Source organism: Pseudochaenichthys georgianus, chromosome 15 (genome assembly GCF_902827115.2).
Source record: "Pseudochaenichthys georgianus chromosome 15, fPseGeo1.2, whole genome shotgun sequence".
NCBI lineage: Eukaryota > Metazoa > Chordata > Actinopteri > Perciformes > Channichthyidae > Pseudochaenichthys > Pseudochaenichthys georgianus.
Window position 1 is genome coordinate 8,288,264 of NC_047517.1, and position 26,981 is coordinate 8,315,244.

General features: G+C 39.9%; 1 protein-coding gene across 2 annotated transcripts in view; it reads right to left on the bottom strand.

Moving 5' to 3' along the window:
• Nucleotides 1-2,662: 2,662 nt before the first annotated feature.
• Nucleotides 2,663-26,981, bottom strand: part of dntt (deoxynucleotidyltransferase, terminal) — a 195,482-nt gene continuing 171,163 nt past the window's right edge. The window contains exon 11 of one of the 2 annotated variants that reach the window (XM_034101152.2): nucleotides 2,663-2,831. In XM_034101152.2, the coding sequence (XP_033957043.1) occupies nucleotides 2,745-2,831 (87 nt within the window). In that variant the 3' untranslated portion in view covers nucleotides 2,663-2,744. The remainder of the gene's footprint in view (nucleotides 2,832-26,981) is intronic. The other variant, XM_071205695.1, reaches the window with a different exon arrangement.

A 26,981-nucleotide genomic window follows, 5' to 3' on the forward strand; every position in this document is an offset into this window, starting at 1 on the left:
TGTATCACTAAAAGTATACTGAAATAGGAGTGATCGTGTGCCAAGCTATCTATTCATATATCGTTCACTGCACTTAAATTATTGATTGAGTTTTTACCTTTCATACTTTTATCCTACTCCCTGGACCTTGGAAGTAGGTGAAGTTCTCTCAGAAACACTGAATGAAAAAAACTGTGAACCACTGAAACAAAAATTATGTAATGACACGAATGACTGTGAATTCCTGATAAGTGCTTTCCATATGCATTTCTGTATTTCAATTAGTAATTACTAGAGTTCACTGAGGTGGTGTTGCAATACTCTGGTATGATCCATTGTAGTGTTATTCACAGCCAACGTTCCGTCAGATAAAGTAACTAACACTAAAAGCATGGTCTCACTGACTAATGCCATGCAGACATATCGCTCCATAGGGACTGCATGGAGGGCTTTGGAGGAGATTGCATTACTTGATTTTCAGCTTTGCAAACAGTTTAAGACCCTCTCAGACCAAAACTGCAAAGTGTGGATTCTTAAATTGAGTGCTACAGCCTTTAAGTCCCTTTACACGGGTGCATATTTAATGTGGAAATAAAAAAGATCCCATTTGCATTTGGAAAACGATAAGGAAAAGAGGGCAGGACACATTTAAATGTAATGAGGTCAGCTTTTATTTTTTTTATTCTTCTGGAGAAATTTCTAATTTTTTGGATAAGAATTCATCCCCGCTTTGAAGTGAAAACATTAGATAACCCAGGAGGCCGGGGTGCGGGAGCTTGTGCTGAAAACCTTCAGAGGTTGTTTGTGTCAGTGCGAGTTAAAAAGCAACTCAGCGGGGGGGGGGGGAGAAAGACACAGACAAAGAGGGAAGAAGAAGGAAGGGGGGTCCGGGTCGAGTCCTCAAAGTGTCTGACTGTTCTACTTAAAAGTCTTTAAATAGGGTGATTCACTCGAATGCCGTGGCTCTCATCTGTTCCTGCTCCTGTTGAGGCACCCAGGGAAGAACCGGGCGCTGAGCATCATGGGAATGTGGGCTGGGAAGTGGACAGCAGGGCAGGTTGCGTCTATACGTAGTTTTTCCAACCCAGATAAGATTTAATCACGCCCACTTCTGACTGACGAAAACATCGATACAGCGTCAGAGCGTCACTCTGCGTTTTCATCCCACAAAATATTCATTTGCCTGTCGCTGCATAAAGCACGTTCTTAAGAAGATTGATGAAAAAGTGATTTTAATTAAATGTATTATGTCAACAGATTTGACATAACCGTATTAGGTTAGTTGAAAGAAATAATATCAAGTTTAAATAAAAAATATTAGGTTCAACTTAATGTTATTGCTTTCAACTAACCATTATGTGAGTTTTTCCAGTGTAGCTGAGTACATTTAAATATATATTTAAATATGAATTCAACATGGATTGAAGAATAATAACCTAGCAAACAATATGTAGCCTATAAGCTCATTTTACTATTTGTCACGTTTGTACACACAAAAATACAGTATTTGAGTATATGTGGTTTGTTACATTCCAACACTGTCAGAGTATATATTGCTGTAATGTTTTTCAGCATGGCTTGCACTGACTGCAATGGGAGTTGCTACAGTGGCTAACAAAGGTGCGTCTCCAGGGCTTCAGCCACTCGCCCCCCCAGTGAAGAAGTCTCCAAGCGGCAGGAAATGAGGGGAAGGGACCACAGGAGGGGTAGTTAGCTAATTATTTGTATTTGATAAATAGCCCATATTGTTTTTTTTTCCAAAGCTAAAGTCGACGTCAGCCTTCTCTTTTGACATGCCGATGCGGAAGTGGGCGTGATTAAAGCACAGCTGGATAGATACAGGCAGGTCATGTCATCACTGGACTCAGGCTTACCAAATAGGCCCACAGGGATCAATAAAGTTCCCTCGTTAGTGAGTCATTGTCCTGCAGAGCCACCGTATGGGAATATAGAAATAAGGACACATCTTAACAAGCAAACATCATACATAAAACACAAGTCAGTCCAGTAAAATAATGGATGTTTGAAGCACTGCAGACGGAGTAGCTTTGCATGCCAAGACACAATCATGTGGTTAGTGGACTCATTTACCTTCCGTCAGAATGCTTCATGATTTCCCGGTGCAGCTGATTGCCTCTAATTTCAGCCGAGCATCGGGGAAAGGGGATTCATTGTGTGTCTTCGGATTGCTGCGTGCCAGCTAAATGATCTCCAGTGGACGGAGGCTTAAATGGAGGCTAAATGGCGACGCCAGAACGCTCCTCTATCTGAAGCTCATTACCCGCCTCTCAATCCCCAAGAGACCTGGCTCAGCTCTCTCAACTCTCCTGCCAGGAGGAGGGCGATTACAACATTTTGCTCGACAAAAGCTCCCTTCCCCCTTGTTTCCTGTCTTCTCCCTTACCCTCCCTTTTTTCTCTCTCTCTCTCTCTGCTGTCACCCCTTCCCTTCTCGTCTGCTTCTTTCCTCCCACCTGCAACTCGTAAGCACCCCGGGCGATTTATACTCCGACTGATTTGTCTTTGTGTCCTGCCTGTGATTACAACACTTAGAGACAGGCACGCCATGAATGGTAGAGTGTTTACTCGCTAACAGACAATATGCAGAATTACGAATCATACACCAGCATACACAATAACAGAACAAAACTGTATGGAAATCAAAAGCAGTTTGAAAGTGAATCACGGGAGAGCGGCAGAGCGGGAAGCAGATGGGACAAACAGTGATGTACGCAGAGGGTATGATCCAGCCAGGGAAGAGCAGGCCTACGCGTTCCTCTGCCAGGGCTCCATGTACTCCAGACCCAGATGGGCAAAGATGTCCTTTTCAGTCGAAGCTGCCAGGAACTCTTTCTAGAGATAGGACAAACAGACATAAGGTCAGTACACTCAGCCTATCAACATTTCAGTTTTTCAGTGTACACTTCTATCTACGCTGCAAGCTGGCAGCATAAACGTAGGATTTGATTAACCCAGTTTGTGTAATCATGCCGTGACCGCCCAATCCCTTCCAACTCCCTTCCAACCCATAAACACTCTAACCTTGCTCCAAGTGATTGGTGCAAATCCACACATTCTCAGTTCCTTTATTTATTTATAACATCATTTTCTTCAACAAAATAGCAACTTTGAAATAAATAGAGTGCCAAAAGCAAAACACAGGGGTATGCATGTTGTTCATTTTCCAACCCCTCCATTTCCCCCGTAACAAACAAGACAACAGCAATACGACAACACAACACAGTGTTGAAATATCATACAATAATACAAAATAAGAATATAAATTAAGTAATAACAGATACTATTACCATTATCGACAAACAATAAACTATATCATATTTTCCAAATATATATCAACCAGTTAATCATAAACTAAATGCACATATAGTCAGGTAAAAAGGTCAAGGTACATGTTAGTCACGGTTGTCTAAGCATATCTGTATTCTAGCTCACACATTCTCAATTTCAAGATTCATTATTCCTGAAAATCTTCATGTCTTGAACACTCAGCCATCTCTGTGCCTGTTCTATCCACGCTGCAAGCTTGAAGTATATATGTAGGATGTTATTCACCCAGTTTGTGCAAACATGCTGTGACTGTGCAGATTTACATTTGACCGCCCAACTCCCTTCGAACCCATAAACACTCTAACCTTGCTCTAAGTGATTGCGCTCTTCAGTAGATGAGTATTTCCCCTGACGAATCGCGACAGGGCTATTAACTACTGGCCGTCTACCAACACCATGTGATGGGTTATGTCTCTAAAGGAGCAGTGACGAGGCCTGACTCACCTTGAGCGCAAGACAGCCCGGAGAGAGAGAGGGCTGTGATTCTGACACATCCTGCCTTCAAGTGCTAAACTGGACCTGACACCGTGCGAAGAGATGGCAGAAAAACCAAGAGCATGTCTGCTTCCACTGCCAGCTGAAAGCAGAGATAACTGAGAGTAACTCGTCTGCAGCCAGGAGAGAGGAGAGCGCTACAAGGCACGTCTCCCAAAATACTGGCTTGTTCTTTCAAATGCAAATGACAGGTAAGCGGTGCAGTGGGGGGTTAGGGTGCACGCTACAGCTCTGTTCATATCACGGATCACCTTGTTTGGAGGTAAAAGGGAAAGTGAGTCCCTTAAAAATAACCCATGGGAGAAAAGTGTGCATACGGTCGGGTGAGAAGTCAACCTTGTACCAGAGATTCTTGGCTAATAAAAAAAAAAGATTATTTCTTCTGTACTTGGCCAATGCAGTAGCACTTAGTAGCATTCACATGAGTGTTTTAAATGATCCGGGTTCATATCAGTATGTAGTGTCTCTCCTGTGACATGTCTCCATTCTTTAATGCTCAGAAAGCTCTTGAGTGTCCTCATACTGCCTGTGCTGCAGCACCTTTTTTCACCCTCTGTCTGAAACCAGAGCCCAGTCTGCTCTGATTGGTTAGCTGGCTGGCTCTGCTGTGGTTGGTCAACCACTTAGGGATGTCCAGCCCCTTAGCCAATAGAAGTGTGAGTGTTACATAGTGATGTCACTACATTACAGAAGTAAATAAAGGAGACCAATGGAGGGGGCGAGTGTGTGTAAACATTTGGATTTGAGCCTTTGCAGGCCATTTACATACTGAACAAACCGAAATAACCCACTAAAGGAAAGGCAACACCCCAAAAACGTTTCTGTGCCCTGACTGTTTTCGCTCGAAGTTGTTAACTTTGTCAACTTAGACTTCGATTGCAACTGACTTAACTATGCGCAACCAACGGATGCCAGCTGTGTCAAGCACTGCAAGCTAGCATGTGAGGTAACTGTTATGGGTCCCCGATATGAGGGCCACAGTAACAGTAATGATACCTGTAATGAGCAGGTGAGATAGGAGCAATGAGGACACGGGTTATCCTCTTAAGCCCTGAGCCTGTTTTTCAGGTTTCAGGCTCGAAAATGCCACTAACACAACAAAGACTATATCTTCACTTCTAAAAGGGGTAAATTAATAATCTTTTCTCTCAAAGCAAGGTTACATCTGTGAGTTGGATGTAGAAGTGTCAGAATCAATATAGATGTTTTTATTTTAAAGTAAATTCAGATGGAACATAGTAAAATCATGTAAATTATAATGTCCGCCTAAAAAACATATAATAAGTACCCTGTATCAAGATTGATGCAAAACAAGTGAAATTTGACCTTTTTAGAGAGGTTTAGAAAAATAAAGTCCAGGCAGACTCACCTCTGGGTAATTTGGGAACCATCAGTTCTATTTGAACTTTTTCACTGTAAAAATCATTTTATTACTTTGAATGATCACTATAGGTATTCATTCCATCCAAATACAACTGTTGTGAAAAAAAATAAAATAAGAAAATAAAACATACTCTTATCCTCTTAGGCCCCGCCCCACGGACCCGAAATCGCGTCATTTGCAGGAATCAACGTCTAAGGAACCTTAATATTTAATAAACTATGAATATTTTATATCCATATAACGGGGAAAAACTCATTTAACTGATCTTTTTCATTTATTTTTTCAAAAAAAACACACAATGCTAACAGTGAGCCTCTGAATTAGCCCCGAGCGAAAAATGCTAACCTATTACTGCACCGAAAATCACTCCTAGCTCCCTTATTACTTATCTTAGCTCCACATCCAACACATTGTTTATGACCGTAAATACACAGAATCTAACGGTGCCCACCTCAACACTGAAAGATACAAACTCGCGAGGTTATCAACAAAAACATACATCAAAACAAGTGGCACTAGGTACTAACATGCGCTAGGCTAACATAGCTTACCTTCCTCTTTGTCTGGTCTAAACTGGTCTTCAATGGCATTAAAACGATAAAAACTATGATGTAGTTAATCCATAGGTTAATATCCAATGGGGCTGTGTCCCCTTTGAAATGTTCTGATAATCTATAAGCAATAAAACTGCAATTCCGTTATCTGCTGTCCGCTCTGTGCTCCGTGCGCTCTGGGTCCTGCAATTCCTGCTTCCTTCCATAGTAAACAATAAGTAAAGTCTGCTGCGTAATGTACTTACGCTGGCTGGCATTCTTTATACTTTACGCAGGACCATATCTCTGGAACCCATTGGTCGATTTGGGTGATTTACACCTTTTTCTTAACCATTACATCCAATAGAATCGATGGGCAGTTCCCAAATCCACGTAAACATTACCATTGCGGACGTAATAGAAAAGCAAACGAAGCATATCTGAAAGTACAAGCCTGGACGGCAAAACTTTATACCCAGTATATTGCCATAAATATGATGATGGATTATCAGTAAAAATGTCTACGTGACACAAAGACATTGGATTAACCTTGAGCGGCGTTTTTATTCCGTTGAACCCAACTTTTGATCACAAATCAAAAAAGGTAAGACGTAATTATTGTAATATTTTTGAAAACGGATGTTGTTTACTTTCTTTTTTCTGGCTGATAGCTCCAGGAATTCGGAGTCGTACAGTAATGACATTACATGTGTGGAATCTGTGGAGTCTCAGCTTTAATCGGATATCTTGTTTGTGCAGTTACGATAAGTAATAAGGGCATTTCTACCGTGAGTGCTGTGCAAAAGTCCGTTAGCATTAGTGAGCATTTTTTCGCTCCATGCTAATTCAAAGGCTTGGTATTACTCTTGTGTTTCTTTTAGCTAAAAATGGTTCACATTGTCAGTTAGCTGAGTTTCTTACCGTTAAAAGGGTATGGAACATTAATAGTTTCATAAATGTTAAGAAGCCCTGAGACATAGTCTCGTAAAAAAACGGTGGGAGGGGTCCACTGGGGGGACCCTCGGGCTTAAGAGGTTATTGGGTTTCCTTCCAGATTGCTTCTGCTGGTAGTTTTATTACACAAACTTATTTATATCATTTCAGTGTATTTACTTAATTATTCACTTTCCTGACAGCTCCATCAACACACATCCACTGTCAATAACCCCTTCTGTGACAAACACACATTTAAGTTGAACTTTACATTCACCAATCTTTTGTACCTTTCATACATCTTGTTTTACAGTATTAAACCTGTATTAAATATCCCTTGAAACTGTTATTTCGACTATTACCCTTCTGCCATTCATTGCAGGTCACTAAAATGCATTTAAACTACAGAATCATAATGCTACAAACACTATCAGACCATGTTATCCCCAAGATGGCGCCGCACGGGGGAAGCTAAGCTAATGCGCAAACACAACCTCACAACCTTGCTGTGTAAAATGCTTTTAGACTGGTTGGGCTTTGTGATAGCTAAAGTGCAATATTTTTGCTTTTCTGAAGTGTATTCCTTCTTCCCAAGTGACAAACATAGGTTTCAATCCCAAAGACCACATTCCAACGAAGCAATTTAAGCTTAAGTTTCTTGCCCATGGACATGTTCGACATTTTGACTCACGGGCTGGGGGTTAAAACACTGTTTAGCCAACACATCCTCACTCCCAGGTCGGCCTATGTTGACGTTATGTCAAGTCCCCTTTGTCGGCTTTTTCCAACGCAAGGGGGGGGGGCCCTTAGCGTCCATTTTCAACGCAAGGGGGGGGGGCCTTAGCGTCCATTTTCAGCTTTCCGGGATGTCCATATGCTTCTATGGACGCTCATGGAAGCACGGCATTCGTTTGTGTTGGCTGACCTTAAAGGCAATGTGAGCGTCCATTCTCATTGGATAACAGAGAATTGTACACCCGGAAGTAAGTATTCCCCTTACTGTCGATTGATTTTACAATGATATCTGCACTACTCATCGACTAAAAAACACCCGATTATCCTTGTTAATTACACAACATTGATTGGTTAAAATTGTGTGCAATGCTTTTGTATTTTTCCCCTTCGATTCGGAGAAACAAATGTTTTTTCGGAGTAAAGGATGGCAGAACACTACCCAGAATCCCCAGCTATCGTTTGGACTACACCATGTGCTCTGTTTGACGTCACGTGATCTTCAAATTTCTCCCTGTAGAAAAAAAAACATGGCCGAACTTCGTTTTATTCTCGGTGGAAAATGCCTATTTTAAAGTTAGTTTGGCCATTAAAATGCGTTTTGATGTCATTTGATGCGAGAAATATGAGTTGTTATTTCAGATTATGTGTGCAGTGGTTGCACATGATCTTTAGTTTGCTAGTTATTACGAAGATTACTTCAGGAAATTGCGTCCATAACATTTTCATTGTTACCAAGGTGGTTGCTAGGGACGCTGCTATCGATATTATTTCTGTTATGTTGTGTAACTGTTTAATGGTGTTATCTTTATTGCTACCCCCTTCCCCGTCAATGTATAGTGTTGGTCCACAGCACAAACATATTAGTTTAACAAAATCCGCATCTAAAGATAGCCTACGTTATTTTCCCCTGTGCAATTCCAGTCTCACATCTCAGAGCACACCGTCATTAACAAATACCGGAAACAGACCGAAAACATTTTTTAAAAATAAAATAATACTTTATTCCGAGTGTGTTTGCTTTTCTCTTTGAAAGTCATCACATACCGGCATTGTAATACACGGTTCGGCTGCATTAAACATTACATATCTGCCGTAGTTCTGTATTTATAGAGCCCTGATGAGAAGACTTCTAGACAAACATGAGGAACTGAAAACGTGACGTGGATCATAAATATATCAGCCATTAAACAACATCTTACATTTCTTTTCACACAATACGTCTCCTTGCAGTATCAACACTAATTCGGCTGACTTTTATATTTGATCCAATTGGTAGATAGGCTGTATTTACACCATAAAGGTGTACAGCTGATATAAAGGGACACATAGTGGTTAAAGCATGTTATTGAATTTCATTATTTTTATTATTAGATATTAATAGGATCCCTATAAAGTATATTCATTACTCGTTATTCTCTACTAATAGTTAATTAAAGACTGTATATAATGACTATTTTGCACATCCCTTTCAAGATGTTCTAAGGTGTATTGACATATCATATAGGCCTACACAACTATGGTGTAGTTATGTAATGAATGAAAAACTTGGGTCGCAGGTTCCTCAATAGTGCATTACAAGACATCTATCAATATTTGTGCATACCTCCAGCAATGTTAACTATGTTGAAGCACTTATTTTAACTGATATTATACATAATGTATTATACTCTTATAAGATGTATGTAGATATTTCATCTCCGGCCTTGTCAGGTATTGAACAATCAATAAATAAAGAACACATAATTGTTGAATATAAAACACAGAATTTGTGTGATTATACTAAATGATTTACAAATAAACACCACTGCATATTTAACTGTTACACATGCTGATGTAACGCAAATGTTCCAACTTGGGATCAATAAAGTATATCTTATCTTAAACTGATCGATGGCTACTGCCATATTTGCAAAATGTGCCTCTGAACCTTGACAAGTGCATGTTTCAGGCTTATCAATTAATGTAATGTAATGTTATCAATTAACAACAGGAGGGGTCACAAACATAAGACCAGCTGTTAAATAAAGCTCTTCTGACCTTAGCTGGCATGTGTGTATATATATTAATGCTGCCCATTATGGGCACAAGCAATTTTCACCCATTTATTAATTATATGTTTTAAATGTGAGTGTTTCCTATCCCCTAAACCTCTAGGGATGTACACAGTTTAATACTGGCAACTTCTTATTATGGGAAATACGAAAACGTCTTTTAAAACTACAACTCCCAGTAGAGACGTGCCATAGATAGAGAACATGTTGCGAAACAGAATAGCCAGCATGTGTAGTTCTGGGGACGGGGTGGGGGAGGGGGGACGCGGTGGACCCGTTCAAATCCGGTTTTGGACAGTCTGCGTGGTTCCATCCCATTCAAGTGCTGTTCGAGGCTCGGTGTAACCCTCGGAGCACACTCTCCAATCACAGAGCTTGAGGACTATCACGGGGTTTGTCAAACAGAGCACATGGTGTAGTCCAAACGATAGCTGGGGATTCTGGGTAGTGTAGTGTCTTCTGCCATCCTTTACTCCGAAAAAATATTTGTTTCTCCGAATCGAAGGGGAAAAATACAAAAGCATTGCACACAATTTAAACCAATCAATGTTTTGTAATTAACAAGGATAATCTGGTGTTTTTTAGTCGATGAGTATTGCAGATATCACTGTAAAATCAATCGACAGTAAGGGGAATACTTACTTCCGGGTGTACAATTCTCCGTTATCCAATGAGAATGGACGCTCACATTGCCTTTAAGGGCAGCCGACACAAACGAATGCCGTGCTTCCATGAGCGTCCATAGAAGCATATGGACATCCCGGAAAGCTGAAAATGGACGCTAAGGGCCCCCCCCTTGCGTTGAAAATGGACGCTAAGGGCCCCCCCCCTTGCGTTGGAAAAAGCCGACACAGGGGACTTGACATAACGTCAACATAGGCCGACCTGGGAGTGAGGATGTGTTGGTTTAGCACAGTGCAGATTTAGAAGATGTAATTCAATTATCACTCTATTTCTTGCTAAGCTACTCGTGTGAGTGGTTCTGTACATGTCCTGGAACAGTGCTGTCTTAGGAAAAATGATTTCTGATATCTTGTAGATAGTATTTATTTGCTCCGTTCCTTTTTACATTTTAGGAAATCTGCTGACTGAAAAGTCTTGCTGTATTAGTTGCTTTAAGTTCCTGTTGGTCTTTTTTAATTTAAATTAAATTAAGCAACTGGGTCAGCTTCTCCAATATTATTTGTTTATGTCATGTAAACAGTAAACCTGGATTCTGTACTTTGGTAGGAGAGTTAACTTCTCTGAGCCACCCTCGGGATGTTTTAAATAAGAGCCCGGTTTAAATAACCCATCATATCTCTTAAAGTCCACTTCTGAAGATCTGTGAAGCTTTGTTCGGTTTCCAAGCTCTTATATTCTTCTGCACACAAAACATTTAATCAGTGGAGTCCAGAGAAATATTATCGCTCTTTCCCAAAAAAAATTATATTGTATGGTGTGTGAAATAGTATTACATTTGAGTTAAAGCATCCCGAGGCCCATTATGGGGGCCAGCACTGCCTGTATTTTTATTGTGCTCATAACCTTGAACCCATTTATTGCTCTCAGTGCACACAAAAAACACCCAAATGCAGAAACAGATTGCTGCAATTTATGATGCTCGACTGCAGTGATTCTCAAATGGGAGTATGCGTACCCCTGGGGCTACGTTGGGGTACTGCGGGGGTACGTGAGATTTCAACAAAAAAAAAAGGTTAATTACAAAAATACCATGCATGATTACAAAAATAATCTTAGTACACTAAGTTAAATAGAAAATACAATTGTATATAAAATATTCCTAGAACCACCAAGGGGGTTCTCATATAAACATGTCAAATGTGTGTATTGTATTTTATTGTTTTTCACAATATATCATTTTGTTCATTGGTTTGTTAAACATATTACTTAAATTGAAAAACTCCTTGGAAAAATCTGTTTTATAAAAGTGTTATGTTATGTTGTTTTTTTTCATGCATGAAGATGAAAATATCCTTAGTTTGTTGTAAGGCATGCACGAAGGAGTTAAATCACACACTGAGGGAACATCACTATATTATTGTAATTATGTATATAGGCTTTTTCGATCAAAGATGTTCGGGGTCGGTTAGGCAACACACTCTCACTCCCTAAGCGTCCAATAGCGACGTTTGGTCAGTGTCCATGGCGTCCAATTGTGACGCTCCTAGGCTCCTTCAGCGTCATAAAGGGACGCAAATAGCTTTCAACTGATTGCAATGTATTCCCATCTGCGTCGGGATTTGACACTCATGGAAGCACGGCATTCGTTTATGTCGGCTGCCCTTAAAGGTAATGTGAGCGTCCATTCCCAGGAGTAAAGGATGGCAGAAGACACTACACTACCCAGAATTCCCAGCTATTGTTTGGACTACACCATGTGCTCTGTTTGACAAACCCCGTGATAGTCCTCAAGCTCTCTGATTGGAGAGTGTGATCCGAGGGTAAAGCCGATTCTCAGCACTTGAAATGGGATGGAACCACGGCAGACTGTCCAAAACTGGATTTGAACGGGTCCACCGCGTCCCCCCTCCCCCACCCCGTCCCCAGAACTACACATGCTGGCTATTCTGTTTCGCAACATGTTCTCTATGGCACGTCTCTACTGGGAGTTGTAGTTTTAAAAGACGTTTTCGTATTTCCCATAATAAGAAGTTGCCAGTATTAAACTGTGTACATCCCTGGAGGTTTAGGGGACAGGAAACACTCACATTTAAAACATATAATTAATAAATGGGTGAAAATTGCTTGTGCCCATTATGGGCAGTATTAATATATATACCCACATGCCAGCTAAGGTCAGAAGAGCTTTATTTAACAGCTGGTCTTATGTGTGTGACCCCTGTGATAACATTACATTACATTAATTGATAAGCCTGAAACATGCACTTGTCAAGGTTCAGAGGCACATTTTGCAAATATGGCAGTAGCCATCGATCAGCTTAAGATAAGATATACTTTATTGATCCCAAGTTGGAACATTTGCGTTACATCAGCATGTGTAGCAGTTAAATATGCAGTTGTGTTTAGTTGAAAATCATTTAGTATAATCACACAAATTCTGTGTTTTATATTCAACAATTCTGTGTTCTTTATTTATTGATTGTTCAATACCTGACAAGGCCGGAGATGAAATATCTACATACATCTTATAAGAGTATAATACATTATGTATAATATCAGTTAAAATAAGTGCTTCAACATAGTTAACATTGCTGGAGGTATGCACAAATATTGATAGATGTCTTGTAATGCACTATTGAGGAACCTGCAACCCAAGTTTTTCATTCAGTGCAGAACTACACCGCAGTTGTGTAGGCCTATATGATATGTCAATAAACCTTAGGAAATCTTGAAAGGGATGTGCAAAATAGTCATTACATACAGTCTTTAATTAACTATTAGTAGAGAATAACGAGTAATGAATATACTTTATAGGGATCCTATTAATATCTAATAATAAAAATAATTAAATTCAATAACATGCTTTAACCACCAGGTGTCCCTTTATATCAGCTGTGCACCTTTATGGTGTAAATACAGCCTATCTACCAATTGGATCAAATATAAAAGTTAGCCGAATTAGTGTTGATACTGCAAGGAGACGTATTGTGTGAAAAGAAATGTAAGATGTTGTTTAATGTCTGATATATTTATGATCCACGTCACGTTTTCAGTTCCTCATGTTTGTCTTCTCATCAGGGCTCTATAAATACAGAACTACGGCAGATATGTAATATGTAATGCAGCCGAACCGTGTATTACAATGCCGTTATGTGATGACTTTCAAAGAGAAAAGCAAGCACACTCGGAATAAGGTATTATTATTATTTAAAAAAATGTTTTCGGTCTGTTTCCGGTATTTGTTAATGACGATGTGCTGTGAGATGTGAGACTGGAATTGCACAGGGGGGAAATAACGTAGGCTATCTTTAGATGCGGATTTTGTTAAACTAATATGTTTAGGCTGTGGACCAACACTATACATTGACGGGGAAGGGGGTAGCAATAAAGATAACACCATTAAACAGTTACACAACATAACAGAAATAATATCGATAGCAGCGTCCCTAGCAACCACCTTGGTAACAATGAAAACGTCGCGATTTCCTGAAGTAATCTTCGTAATAACTAGCAAACTAAAGATCATGTACATCCACTGCACACATAATCTGAAATAACAACTCATATTTCTCGCATCAAATGACATCAAAACGCATTTTAATGGCCAAACTAACTTTAAAATAGGCATTTTCTACCGAGAATAAAACGAATTTCGGCCATGTTTTCTTTTTCTGCAGGGAGAAATTTGAAGATCATGTGACATAGACGCCAGCCATCGGAATGAATGGTGAAAAAAACGGGGTTTGTCAAACAGAGCACATGGTGTAGTCCAAACGATAGCTGGGGATTCTGGGTAGTGTAGTGTCTTCTGCCATCCTTTACTCAGAAAAAATATTTGTTTCTCCGAATCGAAGGGGAAAAATACAAAAGCATTGCACACAATTTAAACCAATCAATGTTGTGGAATTAACAAGGATAATCTGGTGTTTTTTAGTCGATGAGTAGTGCAGATATCACTGTAAAATCAATCGACAGTAAGAGGAATACTTACTTCCGGGTGTACAATTCTCCGTTATCCAATGGGAATGGACGCTCACATTGCCTTTAAGGGCAGCCGGCATAAACGAATGCCGTGCTTCCATGAGCGTCAAATCCCGACGCAGATGGGAATACATTGCAATCAGTTGAAAGCTATTTGCGTCCCTTTATGACGCTGAAGGAGCCTAGGAGCGTCACAATTGGACGCCACGGACACTGACCAAACGTCGCTATTGGACGCTTAGGGAGTGAGAGTGTGTTGGGTTAGGTGGTACTTGGCTGAGAAAATGTTTCAAAGGGGGTACATTACTGAAAAAAGTTTGAGAAGCACTGCTTTACTGTACTAAAACATATAGGTGATATACAGTGGAGGCATGCGGAGGCTGGAGGAATGAAAGAGAACAGGAAAGAAAGGAGACTGCTGGACAAGGCTGATGTGATTTGTAGTAAATCCACATATCCAACAACGCGTGGCAGGGCTTATTGTTCAGTAACAGAAAAGAGGAAACTCAGGAGATCCAACTAAAGGAGAAAACACAAGGCACAGATGAGATTCTCAACATTAGCCATTGTCCTGGATCCGGGATAAAGCCTTCCCTCTGTCCACTTTTCTCAATTCTTACAATCCTCACAAGCCCTGAGGGGGAGGCTGGTTTATTTACTTAGCACAACACAGCGTGGGCTCTGAGAGAAGAATCCACAAGCATCATGTACCTCTTCCCTTTAGATATACTCTGAAAAAAGTAAAACTTTGACTTTAATTAAATGTATTATGTCAACAGATTTCACGTAACTGTATTTGGTTAGTTGAAAGTAATATTAAGTTTAAATACAAAATATTAGGTTCAACCTTAATATATTTGCTTTCAACTAACCTAATACAGTTACATGAAATGTCTTGACGTAATACATTTAATTAAAGTCAACGGTTACATTTTTTCAGTGTATGCAGGGAAACTATACTTGAAATTAGGGCTGGGCGGTATGACAAAAGCAGTATATCACTATTTTTTCAAATGATATTGGTTTCACGTTATATCATGGTATCTATTTATTTTTCCATGATTGGAAATATTCACACATTTATACTTATTGGACCCACAGAAAAACACTTGGTCGGCCCTCATGAGTGATGAAGGAATCAGAATGCATGAAAGTATTATTGTACAAACTTTAGTTAGCGCATGACTTGAACACTGTTTGTAAATGTAAACAAATCCCCCTTCTCTGCAGAAAGCACATATAAAGACTTATTTTATGATTGACCTTCAAACTAAGGTACACACCGAATAAAATAAATGAAGTGCAACTTAAAATAAACCTTGCTTCAAGCCAAGGTACACACAGTATTCAAACAAATGAAAGTGTGCAACTTGCATTATTATTAGCCTTTGTTACGAAGTGAAGGCACTCTTGCTGAACATTATGTACAGGCTACATTAAGGATTGGGTCATTATAAATCGAAATGGCAGTTTATGAAAACTTCATATAATACGGTAAACAATTCCCCGTATTCTGTCTGGAACTGTATTTTTGGTGTATCAAACAAAGCTCAGAGTTAAAGAGCAGAGCTGCGGTTAATTAGAAGGAGAGGTTATCTGTCTGTGACACTCAGGTTCTCAGTTACTGGCAAGCCATCAGCACCACAAGCCAGAATGGAAGCCGAGCCAGTGCCCTTGACTTAATAAGCCGCTAATCAGCTACATGTTTCTCTGTCCACCGCATAATGACATCCCTTGTGGACGTGAACACATATCAATTCCTGCAAAACATCTGCCCCTTCTCTGCAGCCCGTCATCCTGGCTCTGCCACCCGGTCCACTGCCTGATGGATGGAGCTGATGGACATGGCTGCCTGCCCGGCGCCGGCCCCACTCCACTCACACATCAAACCGAGCCAGGGAGGCAAAGAGACAAAGAGAGAGAAATCTGGATCACTGCTCAACGTTATCCTGCCAGCAAGCATTTGATAGACCAACCCGTCCTCATTCCCAACTCGTTACACACGGATGTTTGGTCAGGACCCCTTGGCGCCACTTCCTAACACTGGGTAGCTCTACGCGTCAAACTATAACACTCCCCTGCTGTTGGAGTGAGGGAGTAAACAACGTTTGGAATTCAAACAGAACACTTAGGTTAAGGAAAATATGTTTGGATTTAAAATAAAAGGTGCATAACTTCAGATTGCGTTTTGGTCTCACACGGATGTTCGAACATATTCAATATGTACTGTAAAGCGGCTCCGGAAAGAATTCGAGTTTGTAAAAGTCCAGTGTTTGTTTGACCCATCTATCTTCCTTAACACCCCAAGCTGACATTATAGGTCTTTGTCGTCTATTTATGTGTCATGATGCCACAACCATGCCCAGCCTCTTTTTTATCCAAATAAGCAAACACAACATTCGCAGTTTACATAATTCAGTAACCCTTAAACATAAGTCATGCAAGTGAGATAATAAAATCAAAAGGAATAGTCAACATTGACATATTTACATTCATTAACAAAGTTATCTAATGCATTGAGTACTGAAAGCAATAAAGCATTAGACCTTAGAGTGGGCGGTACCAACCATGTCCTTTGAGTAGCAATGCCAAGTAATATTCTCAACGTGATGAAACAATGCATAGAAGGTTGTCTTACTTAAGGTCATGTTGTCAGTTATAGTTGACTTGTGTATAAACCAGCCAACCAAGTAACAGCCCTTAGATGACCATTGAAACTTTTGAAGCATTTGCTCTTGATTTGAACACAAGTTATATTTTTTACTTTTTACCACCTTATCCGATTGTCAGCACTTCTAAATATTAATACGGCTTTGTGTGTGTCTGCAGAAGGTCCAGTTGTGATAGACACGGTTCGCCACTGCATTTGACTGAGGTATGCCAGATTACAAATTGTATACATCACTAAAATTAGCTACAAACTTCAGACTTTCATTCCTCCTCCACCACAAGAACATACGGAAAACACCCGAAACTCCTCTTTGACCTCAGAGACATCACAACAACACCTAACCTTTGCCTCGCTGTGAGACAACACAGATTCATGTTTAGCTAATCTAAAACAACAGCTGCACAAAAGGCATAGGGCTTATTTTGAGAGAAACTGCACCAATGTAGAAAGTAGCGTGAAGAGTACAATACGATAACAGCAAGCTAACCAGTGTAAATAATCAGAAATTCATGAGCAAATGGCTTGTTTGACAGCATCAAACAACTAAAAGCCTTTATTAGTAACTAGGGGTGGCCAACCCGCGGCTCTCGAGCCGCATGTGGCTCTTTGCCTAGTTTCATATCGAATTGTATATGTGTGCGTTTGGGGGAGAGACACTGACTCCTGACTAGTGTTGCACGGTGTACCGATACTTGAAAGGTACCGCGATACCCTGCCGTTAAAAATGTTACGATTCCTCCGTTTCATTAGTATCGGTACTTTAAGAATGACGGGGGAAAGTACTCCGGTGAGAAAGCGGCGTTTTAATAAGAGCCGTGTGTGTTCAGCGCTCTGCTTCCACTCCCTGCACTGCAGCCGTGCCTGCAGTCCCGCCCCTCTCAAGCAAGCTCAAGTGCCTCCCCTCTCTCGTGCACGCGCTAGCTGCCAGAGCATGTGAGAAAACGAGAAGCATGGCTGCAAGTGGGAGTGCAACTGCCGCTGCGCCTCGGCTTGGTGACAAAAAAGACACCAGAAGCTAAATTTGGAAGTATTTGAGCTATATCTATATATATATAGGGACGGGTGGCGCAGTGGTCTGTGCGTTTGATCATCAGATCAAGGGGGTGTTGGGGAACTCCAGTTCGAAACCCGCTCCTGCCCCACTGCGTCAGGCCGTTGTGTCCTTGGGCAAGACACTTCACCCGAATTTGCTCCTATGGGTATTGTCCATAGTAGATGACCTGTATATGTAATGTGTATTTGTAAAGCGCTTTGAGAGTCTTTGATAAAGCGCTATAATAAATATAAGGATTATTATTATTATTATTATTATTATATCTCTGACAGTGAGGGCAAGCCTACGGACACCACGAGGCCTGTCTGTGAGAAATGTATTAATTTTATTTAATACGAATTATTGTCATTTATTTTATTTATTGTTCTCATTGTTTAAAAGTTTGTGTTATGGTTATGGTTCTGGTGTGAAATAAAGCACAATAATTACTAGGGCTGTCATGTTAACACGTTAATGACGCGTTAACGCAAAAAAAAAAAACACTAATTATTTTAACGCGATTAACGCATGTGTATTTTTTTCCTCGGCCACCCCTGCAGAATATTATCATCTGATATTTAAGAAGTGTTACATTTGAAATGGCAGAAAGTCTTGTTGCAATTTCCAGATATTAAAAGAGGTCCCTTGAGTTTCTCTGGTAATTATCAATAGTAGCAGTTAAGTGAATACTGTTCAAACAATACCTGTGTTTGTGTTTTATATTGATTTCTCTGTTTTATCCTTTCATAAATGTGAGGACTAAAATGGCTATAAACAAGGGCTAGTTAGAGTAAACAGGGTTTTATTGCTCTGTGGGGGAGGTGTAGGTATGCAGGACAGGGTGCTAGGTGGATGAGAGTATATTCTGCTTAAGATCTCTAGCATGTCATGTTTCAGGGAAGTCTACATATCTTGAATAGTATATGTGTGGGTTTAATTACTTTGTATTAATAATAAGCAGTCTGTGTAACCAGAAGTTGGAGATATGAGAGATGAAATCTTTGTGTTATCTTTGGAAGCAAGGAATTATCCTTTAAGACACAACTGAGGTCTCTGGAATGTGGGGGGGATGTGTGTGTGGAGGCTGAGTTAACTCCACCCCTTCCTGTTGGTGTTGGTATGAAAGAAGCTGTTCGCCCTCTCTTCTCGCGCTGCTCAGACCGGAGGGTCTTGCAGCACGTGAATCAGGGCAGGAGTGGGCCTACTCTTTACATTACGGATATGGTATGGCTTTATATGGTATGGTAATGTATTATATTGTATTGCATTATTACCTTTTATGATTAAAACAGATTATTGTTTAACCCTCGTCCTGGTTGTTTTGAGTGTTCCTTCTTTTAAAGCAAACTCATAGGAACGGCGCGGAGAAGTCAAACCTTCTCCTTCACCCCGTAGTTTCAGAGGGCATCGACTTTAAAATACCATCTACAAGCTGATGCTGACAGCCCCGCTCCTGCTGCCTACTTGCGGCAGACCACACTTCCACGCTCACCGGCAGGCACAGACTGGCCATCGGGAGGACCGGGAGGGTGTGTGTATGTGTGGCTCGAGCGAGAGAGAGAGACCTTACGTGCATTGTTGTTGTTAGCATCTGGTGCTAGCTAGCTGCGCTAACGGATATAAGGAGCTGTTTAAATGAAAACAGAGGAGCGACATTTCGCCGACAACTGCGCCGAGCACTTGACTTTATGCAGGAAGCCAGACAGTGGGACATTGTACGAAAAGTCAGCACACTCAGTGCGCAACATGATTGCAGCGTCCAGGCAGCTCCCGTTCGAGCATATGCCTTGACACACACACACACACACACACACACACACACACACACACACACACACACACACACACACACACACACACACACACACACACACACACACACACACACACACACACACACACACACACACACACACACACACACACACACACACACACACACACACACACCACACACACACACACACACACACACACACACACACACACACACACACACACACACACACACACACACACACACACACACACACACACACACACACACACACACACACACACACACACACACACACACACACACACCTTTTGACATTTGTCCACTCATATGTTGATAAGAGTATTAAAAACCTGAAAAATATTCCTCTAAGGTACATTTAGAACAGATAAAAAATGTGCGATTAATTTGCGATTAATCGCGATTAACTATGGACAAGCATGCGATTAATCGCGATTACATATTTTAATCGACTGACAGCCCTTGTTAATACCTTTTTTTTTTTTTATCTCTGTCTCCTCTGGTGTGAGAGAGAAAAGAGAACGTCCTCTTTACCGTGGTGTCGGTGTGGAGGGAAGAACAAACTAGCATCTGGTATGTTACTAGCTTGAAGAAAAAATCAAACCTTACCGTTATTTCGACAGAAAGAAACGGCGAGGCAGATTACAATATTAACTGGTGTGTTAATATTGATCAGTCTTCTTGCAAAGCAAAAAAGTAACCGGCAAGCGCCCGTCGACCGAATGTTAGCTTTGGGTTCAGTCTGTGGACCATTAAGCTAGCCCGGTTACTGATAAATCGAGATGTGCTCTGAAGCGAGAAGAGGTGTGTGAATGACGCTGCGTCGTAGCGCAAGCTACTTAAAGGGTGGGTGGATTCCCTGACGTTGACGTCAAGATCACCAGCCAATCAGGATTGGCGTAATGAGATTGATGCTTCTGTTTGCATACGCGTTGAGGCGCATACAATAGTGAGACATCGAACGGAGTGTTATGAATGAGAACAGTATTTCCGGTCTCGAAGTTTTCATAATAAAACCGGAAGTATTCCCGTCACTGTCAAATGATTACACAGTGATATCTGCATTACTCATCCACTAAAAAACATCAGTTTATCCTTGTTAATTACACAATATTGATTGGTTTAAATTGTGTACAATGCTTTTGTGTTTTTAACCTTCGATTCGGAGAAACAAATAGTTTTTTCGGTGTTTAGACACTACAGAGTTTCCGAAGACACTACACTACCCAGAATCCTCAGCTATCGTTTGGGACTACAACATCTGCTTTGCTTTACAAACCCCGTGATTAGTCCTTAAAGAGCCTGTGACAGCATCCCAACAACTGTTGTGCAATGAAATATTGGGCTACTAGTCATCTCGAACCGTCAGTTTAAAAAAGAAAAAGCGATACCGTTCCGTTAAATATCAATAATTTCGAACATCGCGGGGAAATTCCATCGACTCATTTTGAAGTTTTGGGGGAAGCCGGAAGTGAGGTCAATGCGGGAACGCTTCGAGAGCCAAACACGGACAAAGTGTGTTGTCATGCGTAGAAATTGTGAATTACTGAGATTAGGCACGTTAATAACGTTGTAATGAAGTTGACTACAGTATATTCATATTTGTCAGTGCTTTCATGTCAATTCTGCGACATAAACATAAATGATCGTGGTGAAGATGATGATTACATTAGGATTACAAATCGGGAGTGAGAGCTGCTGAATTTCCTCCCGTCAGATGTGATATAAAAACAAATCGATTAGTTTTGTAGTTGTAAACTCAAGTGGATGAAACTACATTTATTAGTGCTTTCATGTCAATTCGGCGAACATATGAACACATTAAATGATCGTGAGGATGATGATTACAAATCGTTTGTTTGTGCTGGTCTGCATTTCCTGATGAGAAAACTGTATATATATAAAGGTTTACATGCAGATGCTGGGATCCTGAACGGTGCAGCTGGAGCGCTGTGCCCGCAATGACGTCACCCATCATTTGGCGGGACTTGAAGAATCCGCGAGAAGATCCAGAAAATTGTCAACATTGAAGGCAGATTAATGGTTATCAAAGTACAAATATCCAAAATCAGTTCAGTAACGGTTTTCAAGGGGACAATATGTACTCAAATTAATGGGTTTGGATGATGGGGGAAAACCGTGTCACAGGCTCTTTAAGCTCTGGGATTGGATGTTGGAGTGGCAGTGCGACAAGGTTACGCCGAGCGTCAACAGCTCTTTGAAATGGAATGAAACCACAGCAGACTATCCAAAACTGGACTTGGACGGGTCCAATGCCGTTATGTGATGACTTCCAAAGAGAAAAGCAAGCACACTCGGAATAAAGTATTGTTTTTTTTAAAAAATGTTTTCGGATTTCATATCGCATAAACACCATATCCCAACATGCATTGCGGCTAAAACATCCTATCACCAAGCTTGAACGGTAGCTGAGGATTACGGATAGGTATATGTTTTAGCCTATCAAAACCTCTGAAAAAAGAAATGTGTCACTCAGAATTGAAAAAGAAAAATATATGGGAAAAACACAAAAGCATTGTACACAATTTAAACCAATTCATGTTGTGTAATTAACAAGGATAAACTGATGTTTTTAGTGGATGAGTACTGCAGATATAGCTTTGAAATAATTTGATAGTGGGGGGATACGGTTTTATTATGAAAACTTCGAAACCGGAAATACTGTTTTCACCCTGTGACTGTTGACGCTAACTTTACATGGACGCTGCCGCATATACAGTTCTCCTGGCGAGACCTCAAATCATCTTCGTAATATCTATCAAACAATAGATACTACACGTCCATTGGATGTGTATTCTGAAAGTATAATATACACTTCTCGCTAGAAATCTAATCAAAAAGGGTTTTAATGGCCAAACTATCCTACAATTTAGGATTTTCCAGAGAGGGTTATTTGTGAATAAACGACACTCCGGATTGTTTGCATTTAACGGGAGCACTAGAGGTCGAAAACTTTAAAACGTGATTATAGGTCGTAATAAGCGCTTGAACAATCGACCTATTTGGTCGTATGAGTTGGAGGACTTATTGGTTCACATGGATAGGTTCCTAAATACATTTAAAAAAAGGTTTAAATAGTAACCCATGTCCATATGTTCCCGGCCTGACTTATTGTCTCGGTCCGGCCCTGCCTGAACCTGTTCACTCCATCGCGTGAAGGGTCTGCTAACAAGCGACCAACAGAAAGGTTAATGTTGTTGCACGTCACAAAGCCACGTCAACTACGTCAATAAAAACAGATTCATTTATCAGATGAAATATTTGTTAAATAGACAATTAGTTTTGAATATATTCTTATTTTTAAGGTATTTTCGAGTGCTATATTATTTTAATTCTAGGTCAAATTGTTAAAAATTGGGTTTGGAGTCAGCACATCTCTTTTTCATGAATATGAATTTCCCCAAAAATCTGATTAACTATCCAAAAAAATAAATCTGAATCCATTCTCTTGCCTTTATAGTGTGTATAAATGTATTTATCCTCAGATTGAGTGGGAGACGCACAAAAAGCTTTCAAATCAGATTCTACTTGTCATATTTTAAAAGGCTAAAAGTAAGAGGAAGATATTCAGAGTAAAGCATTTCACGTTTGAAACATTGACTTTTATATAAAGAGTCCAAAGCACACACACACAGGAGCCAGAAAGGAATACAATCTCTTTTTTTCTCCTCACCCTATCATATCATCTAATGTGTCTCCTTTCTTTATTTCTTCTTCTCACCGACAGTTAGAAACAGATTACTTTATCGCCAGGAGATCAACAAGAAAAATCTTTTGATTGCTTTTAAGTTAATTTGTCTTTATTGCAGCACACAGGAAAGGGCTGACGGGGGCAGAAAAAGTGGGAGTGGATTATGCCCCTGTGTGTTCCTCCTGCAACGATCCGCCTCACACCAACACTCCAGTTCACTCCTCTCAGTTCACAGGACAGCAGGAGCACCCGGAGAGTTCACAGACACCTCACTAATCACATCGGCAATTAGTGCAAGCATCATAAAGCACCGCCGCCTATAAAACAGCTATTGGGTTTAGTGTTATCGTCATTACCTATCCGTCCCCGGCTTGCTAATCAGCCCCTGCAATGGGCACAAAGGCAGACAGGTAGATAAATAATGAATTCCTAATCTGAAACAATGGAAGCCTCGCTCCACGCCCCGGGTGTTATGGCTCTCTGCTCCCGTGGAGGTAAACATTTGCAAATCAAAGTTATGTAGTTGATTAGGCTGCCCAAAGGTAATAGACAGAAACAGCGAAGACTCAGAGAGAAGTGTAATAAAAGTTCTGTGTTTTTCCAGTGTCCTTGTGACGTTACCAAAGTAGAACTTCTGAATTTATAATAACGTATATCATTTCCATTGAATTAAGGAATTGGACTTACAGTTTAGGGCATATTTCTTTAAGACGTGACGAAACTGCTTCCTGCTCTGGGTTGGGTTGTGAGGATGTATACCTGTGGTGGTTATTGATTGATTGGTTCGATATTATAATGCTTCCAACACTTAGGAGTGGACACAAGCATGTACTCTTGCCTGTGTGGTATGAGTTTTGTTTTTGGAGATGTTATTGTTGCACTTCATAGCACTTGAAGTTAAGCAAATGGCTTTCTATCATCATTTCTATGGGTGTGTTTGTTTTCATGGGCCACGTATCCTCGGCGGTAAGCAGTGTTGGGCAAGTTACTTCCAAAATGTAATACATTACATATGACTTATTACTGTCCTTTTTAAGTAATAAGTTACATTACAATATTACTGTCTCTGAAATGTAATGAGTTACACTACTTTTATATTACTTTTGAGTTACTTTCACGAAGATAACCGGATGGTAAACTTACTATGAGTGTAGTTTATCATTCTTATAAGTGCAAACTTTATATTTGACCTTATATGGGCACATAAATTGCAGCAGTTCCCAGAATGATGTGTTTTGCTTGTAAACTCTGTCGGCACTTACAACAGTTCCTATAATAATGTATTTTAGCTTAGAAACTTGTCTATCAGCACTTTCCACTGTTTCCATAATGATGTGTTGACAGGCGTGACCTTAAAAATGCTGAAGTAAGGTCTAGGGGATATGGGTCAGGTCATGTCCTCTGCCTGCTGTACGAATGACATTAAAGGTCACCCAAAGTCTGAACTTCAGAAGGGGCGCTAGGGGCCAAGTACAGGGCGATGGGCAAGTTCCTGTTTAGCGTCTTTGTCTTATAATCAAGTTCCCCATTTCTTAGCTTCCATGTGTTGCTGACAAGTTTCCCCACGTCCCCTTTTTGCTGAGTGGGCTCCTGGTTCAATCTATTAGTGATTGACAGTTTCAGTTCCTTTGGAAAGCTTATCTCTCCTGCCAGGGCCCCTCCCGATAAGTGACGGAATGTTGTTGAACTGACAAAATGCTATATAACCTGTATGCATCTTTCATTCGGGGCGCACTCTCTCAGGATACTTTGTGTTCTGTGAGACCTGTGTCTTTGAAGCTTCAAATAAATAACCAGATCCAAGACGACTCTGTCTGTTTCATCATTTATTGTTTGATACTTCTGACTTGTGTATCTCCACAGTATTGACTAGGCCTAAGATTTCCATAACATATGTTAAATGCTAAAATGTAGTTTAGTGCAGCAACTGCGTAGGCCCTTAAGGCTACTAACAACTTTTGTTTCAAGGCTTAGTTGAATACTTGATTCTTTGAACTTGATTCAATAGGAAAGTGTGTTCATTCTGCCTTGCAAAGAGATTTCTAGTCAAAAGACAATCAACTTGATGGATTGACTAGTACCAGAATCAGAAGCTAGTTTATTGCCTTTGGTGTAAATAAACAACAAAAGGAGATAAGTTGTAAGCGAAGGTCAAACATATAACGATTATAAAAAGAAAATATTTTTAAAAAACGACATAGGATTTAAAAAGAAGACAAGTATTTACAGCAAATTTAAATATACAAAATAAACGATAACAAATTGTAAAATGTATGACAATATATGACAAACTGCAGTGTATCGTATTTTCAGGTGGAGGGATATGCAGAAATTAGCCAAATATATTGAGAGAGATGAACATGGCTCACAGTATTAAAGAGAGACCATGTACTAAACTTTAGCTTTTTAAGCGAAATTAATATTTTTCTTATTGTATTGTTTATATTACAGCATCTTCTTCCTGAAGTTCCTCATTGACCTTCCTCACACCTGGGAGGTGCGAGGAGAGTCACATGATGTTCTCTAATCTGAGCCGCCTGTAATTGTAGCCTGATTCTTCCTCGTATGGACCCAAACACAACACTCTTCTAATGATAACAATAAATTAACTTTCTCTGCTCCACTGAAGCCCATAAATAATAAATTGGTTTGTTGAAGAGCGGCTGGTTTTGCATGACCAATTTGCTTCCTGCTGCAGACAGAGTGATCGGATGCTGCTGCCTCAGCACTTCACCTCAATTAAAATGGCACATTGGCAAAATAGGAGCTTTGTTTGGGAAGTAGGTTTGGATATGAGCTATGATCTTCTGAGTTCAAACCACTGGAGAAGCAGCAAATCATGGGATTGGGCAGGAATATGCTATACCTGTTTGATAATTTATCAGAAAATAAATTATTAAAAAAAAATAAGCTGTAATTTATTTATTTTTTCTTTTGCATACTTTGGGTGCCAATCTTGTACTACAATGCCGAGACAATTTGAGAGGATAATACCTTTTAACAGTATGTGCCGTTAAATATGAAAGTTCTTTAAGATAGGGCTAATGATGAAATAACCTTAAATTACATTTATAAAAAAAAAAATGTTGCCAGCTTGGTGGAGTACACACATAGTACATTAATTACCTTGCCAATATTTGCTCTTTTTTCCATATGTTTAAGATTTGAAAATATTTATTTTTATTATGGATTACATGTATTACAAATGTATTGATTTAAAAATAGCAAACTAGCAATTAATACCTGCTACACAGAACATTCACAACCAGGAACTTTAAATTAGGCAAAAACCTTAATGTTTCTTTTCTATTAAAACTTTTGTTGTATGACTGAAAAGCTTTGGTAATTCTGCTCAGTGATTTAATTGTTTTGGTAAGAATTTTGCTATTAATAGCAATAAAATGATAATAGTTTTCAGGATGAAAGATGGTCACCATTAATACAGGGTACACTAGAACTCTAGTTGCACCGCTTTATCTATATTTGAGTTTCTCATATTTATTTTAGTTCACTGTAATTTTTGTGTTATCTGCATTGGACTACACTAAAGATTGTTAAGCGATCGGGTTTATGAGATACAAAAATGTTTGAATCCAACAAAGACCTATGTCCAATTAATGTCCATGAAAGACAGGAATGAATCTAAATTGTGTAAGCATGTCATTTAGTAGTTAAGGCTGCATTTCTTTACATAGGAGAGTTATA